We start from the raw sequence: 3,259 nt of genomic DNA on the forward strand, positions 1-3,259 counted from the left end.
GGAAGGGGCTTTCAGGCGCTTGTGGACCAAGAACGCCCCCACCCCCCCACCCCTAAACCGACCAATTTCTGGGGGGGAGAAATCAGCTCCCACCCAAAAGGCAGCAGGCAGCCCCTCCCTCCTTCGAAGGGAGCCAGGGATCCCCCCTTCCACGGCCTTCCTGCCCTGGGCTCCCTGCGCCCCTTCCTCTGGGCCAGCGGGACCGGCTCGTTTGGGGCAGGGCAGGCCAACAGCCTCCCCCCCCAGAGACCCCCCCTCCGACTTGCCTTCCAGCACCAGCTCGACGCTCATCTGGGGCAGGTCGCAGGTGGGGGTGAAGCTGCGCAGGGGGATCTGCTCCTCGTCGCACTGGTGGGCGAAATGCAGCAGCTTCAGGGTCCAGCTGAGGTGCCTGCAGGGGGGGGGGGCGAGACGGAAGCTGCCTCCAACCAAGTCCGGCCTCTCCTGGGGTGGGGGTGGGTGGGGGTCCCCAAAGTCCTCCGGAGTGTATAGCCCCTGCTTGCTCTCTCGGGGCAACTCGGGGGCGCCCCCTGCAGGCACGGGGGTTGGAGGGCCAAGGCCAGGCCTGCAGAGCGGACCCCCTCCTCACCCGCCAGCCCCTTACCTCTTCTGGCTGTTCATGGAGAGGACCAGGCTGCTGTTCTCCAGATCCACCTTCAGCCGCGAGGGCAGGTACTTCAGGCCGGCCAGGCCCAGACCGAGGGCCTTTGGGGAATCTGGGGGTCAGCAGGAGGGGGAAGAGAGCCCCCAGGGCCCCGTGAAGCAGAGGGGCGGGAGAGGAGACAGCCCAGACACACCCCCCCCAAGCGTTCGTCTGGGCACCAGCAAAGGATGCCCAGTCAGGAGGTGGATTAAGCAACTGATCGGCGGTTAAGACCCAAGCGCCAGCCGACTGACCCAGATATGTGGGGCAAAGCAGCCCCCCTGCCCCCCTTTGACCTGTCTGAACGGCCTGCCCACCTGACCCCCGGCGGGCACCAGAGAAGCCGAGGGCACCGGCCCCCTGGCCTTGGAAGAGCAGCGCCCGCTGGGAGGAAAGGGGCACGCTCAGCCAGGGGAGCTGCTGCTGCGTGGCCCACAGCCCACCCACTCCTGCCTCGAGGGTCCCTGGGGTCCTCACCTGCCCCCTTCCCGGGACGGCCGCCCATGCGCCGCAGCAGCTCGCTGTGGAAGAGCCCCTCGTGCAGCTCGGCGTGCAGCCCCCAGACCCCCAGGGCCACGCTCTGCAGCTGCGGCTTGGCCAGGCTGACGTCCAGCGAGACGGAGAGCGCCAGGGAGAGCTCGGCCAGGCAGGCGTCGNCAGAATCCCTCAGCCAGTCTGCAACCATGGCCACTTTAAGACTCGTGGACCTCAACTCCAAGATCCCTTTAAGACTTCTGGAATTCAACTCCCAGAATTCCCCAGCCAGCACAGCAGTGGCCGCTTTAAGACTCATGGACCTCAACTCCCAGAATCCCTCAGCCAGTCTCCAACCATGGCCACTTTAAGACTCGTGGACCTCAACTCCCAGAATCCCTCAGCCTGTCTCTAACTGTGGCCACTTTAAGACTTGTGGACGTCAACTCCCAGAATTCCCCAGCCAGCTATGCTGGCTGGGGAATTCTGGGAGTTGACGTCCACAAGTCCTAAAGGGGCCAACATTGGAAACCCTGGTTTAGGATGTCCTCAGACCTCTGGGATTCATGTGCAGAGGGGCCCTGACCCTTCCTTCCTGAGGGAATTGGGTGGGAATGTCATTTTTCTTGATCAAGCCTCCCCCCTCCACAAACACACACACACACACACACACACACACACAGAGACATAAACAAACTTTTGAAAGGTGCTTTTCTGCAGAACTCTCCCAGCTTCAGCTACGGGCGTCAGTGACCTGCTGGGTGTGGAAGGGGCCAAACTTGCCACGGGCCAAATCAACAATTCAATTTAATTATTTAAAAATAATTTAATTTTGTCATCCGTTTTGTCATTTTGCATGCTTTTTTTTTTTTTAATGGTTCTCTTCCACCATTTCTTCGACACGACCCTTAGACCCTTCTGGGTGGGACAGGGGGCAAAATTCTGGCTGCTCAGAACCGGCTTTGACCCGCCCCTCGGACCCCACCCGGCCGGTCCGGCCTGTTTCCAGTTGCGGCCCGGAATGCAGGCCAACCGGCCGGCTCCTGCCGGTCGGTCGGAAACCTGGATCGCTCCCTTCTCCGCGAAGTTTTGAGTTTGAAAACCAGCCAGACTTTGAAAGAAAAAACCTTTACAGCAGGTAAGTCCTCGGCTTACGACCACAATTGAGCCCCAAACTTTTGTTGTTAAGCGAGACGTTTACTCCATTTGTCGACCTTTCCTACAAGTGTTGTTAAGTGAATCACTGAAGTTGTTGAATTTGTTCAGCCAAACCGGCTTAACCCGTGGGCTTTGCTTGCCGGATGGTCGCAAAAGGAAATCACGAGTCCCCAGGATGCTGCGACCGTCATAAATAGGAGTTAGTTGCCACAGCGTCTGAATTTTGATCACGTGACCCTGGGGAGGCTGCAACGGCCGTAAGGGTGAAAACTGATCGTAAGCCGCTTTTGTACCTTCGAACGGTCGCTAAACGAATGCTCGTAAGCCGAGGACTGCCTGTATACGGCGCCAGGTGGCGGCCTAGAGACGGGGGAGGGGGGCGCATCCTGAGCAGCTCCATCCAGAAGGCACTGCAAAGCAGCTACAGGGAGTCCTCGACTTATGACAGTTCATTTAGTGACGATCCAACGTCACAACGGCCCTGAAAAAAGGGACTTAGGACCGTGTTTCAGAGCTACGACAGTCGCAGCCTCCCCAATTTTGGTCGCGTGATCCAAATTCAGACACTCGGCAACCGGCTCACAGTTCTGACGGTCGCTGTGTCCCCCTTTTGCGACCTTCTGACAAGCAAGAGCCAACAGGGGGCGGGGCAGCAGGATTCGCTTAACAACCGACTTACAAGTGTAGCAAGGGTGGCAAGGAGGCTCCTAAGATGGGGCAAAACGGCCTCGCTTAGCGACGGGAGTTTTGGGCTGCGCTGTGGTCGTTAAGTGGAGGACTCCCCAGCCTCTCGCCCGCCGCGTTCCCCCTGCGAGGGTGGCGGGAGGCGGCGCCCACTCACCTGGGGCCGGGGGGGCTGTGCTGGGCCGAGAGGGGCCAGGCGGGGCTGCGCTCGGCTGCGGCCAGCATGGCTGCCCAGTGGCAGAACTCCTGGTGCCGGTAGTGGACGATGCAGGTGTTGAGCAGGACGGCCACGGAGACGTC

General features: G+C 60.4%; 1 protein-coding gene across 1 annotated transcript in view; it reads right to left on the reverse strand.

Moving 5' to 3' along the window:
* LOC107300152 (protein KIAA0100-like) overlaps window positions 1–3,259 on the reverse strand; it is a gene marked incomplete at its 3' end in the record, with an annotated part of 77,893 nt that overhangs the window by 65,341 nt on the left and 9,293 nt on the right. The window contains 4 exon segments of the mRNA XM_029286946.1: window positions 263–391; window positions 605–716; window positions 1,121–1,318; window positions 2,778–2,895. Coding sequence (XP_029142779.1) covers window positions 263–391; window positions 605–716; window positions 1,121–1,318; window positions 2,778–2,895 — 557 coding nt within the window.

This window comes from Protobothrops mucrosquamatus, unplaced genomic scaffold, assembly GCF_001527695.2.
Source record: "Protobothrops mucrosquamatus isolate PMUCROS unplaced genomic scaffold, P.Mucros_1.0 scaffold6267, whole genome shotgun sequence".
Taxonomy (NCBI): domain Eukaryota; kingdom Metazoa; phylum Chordata; class Lepidosauria; order Squamata; family Viperidae; genus Protobothrops; species Protobothrops mucrosquamatus.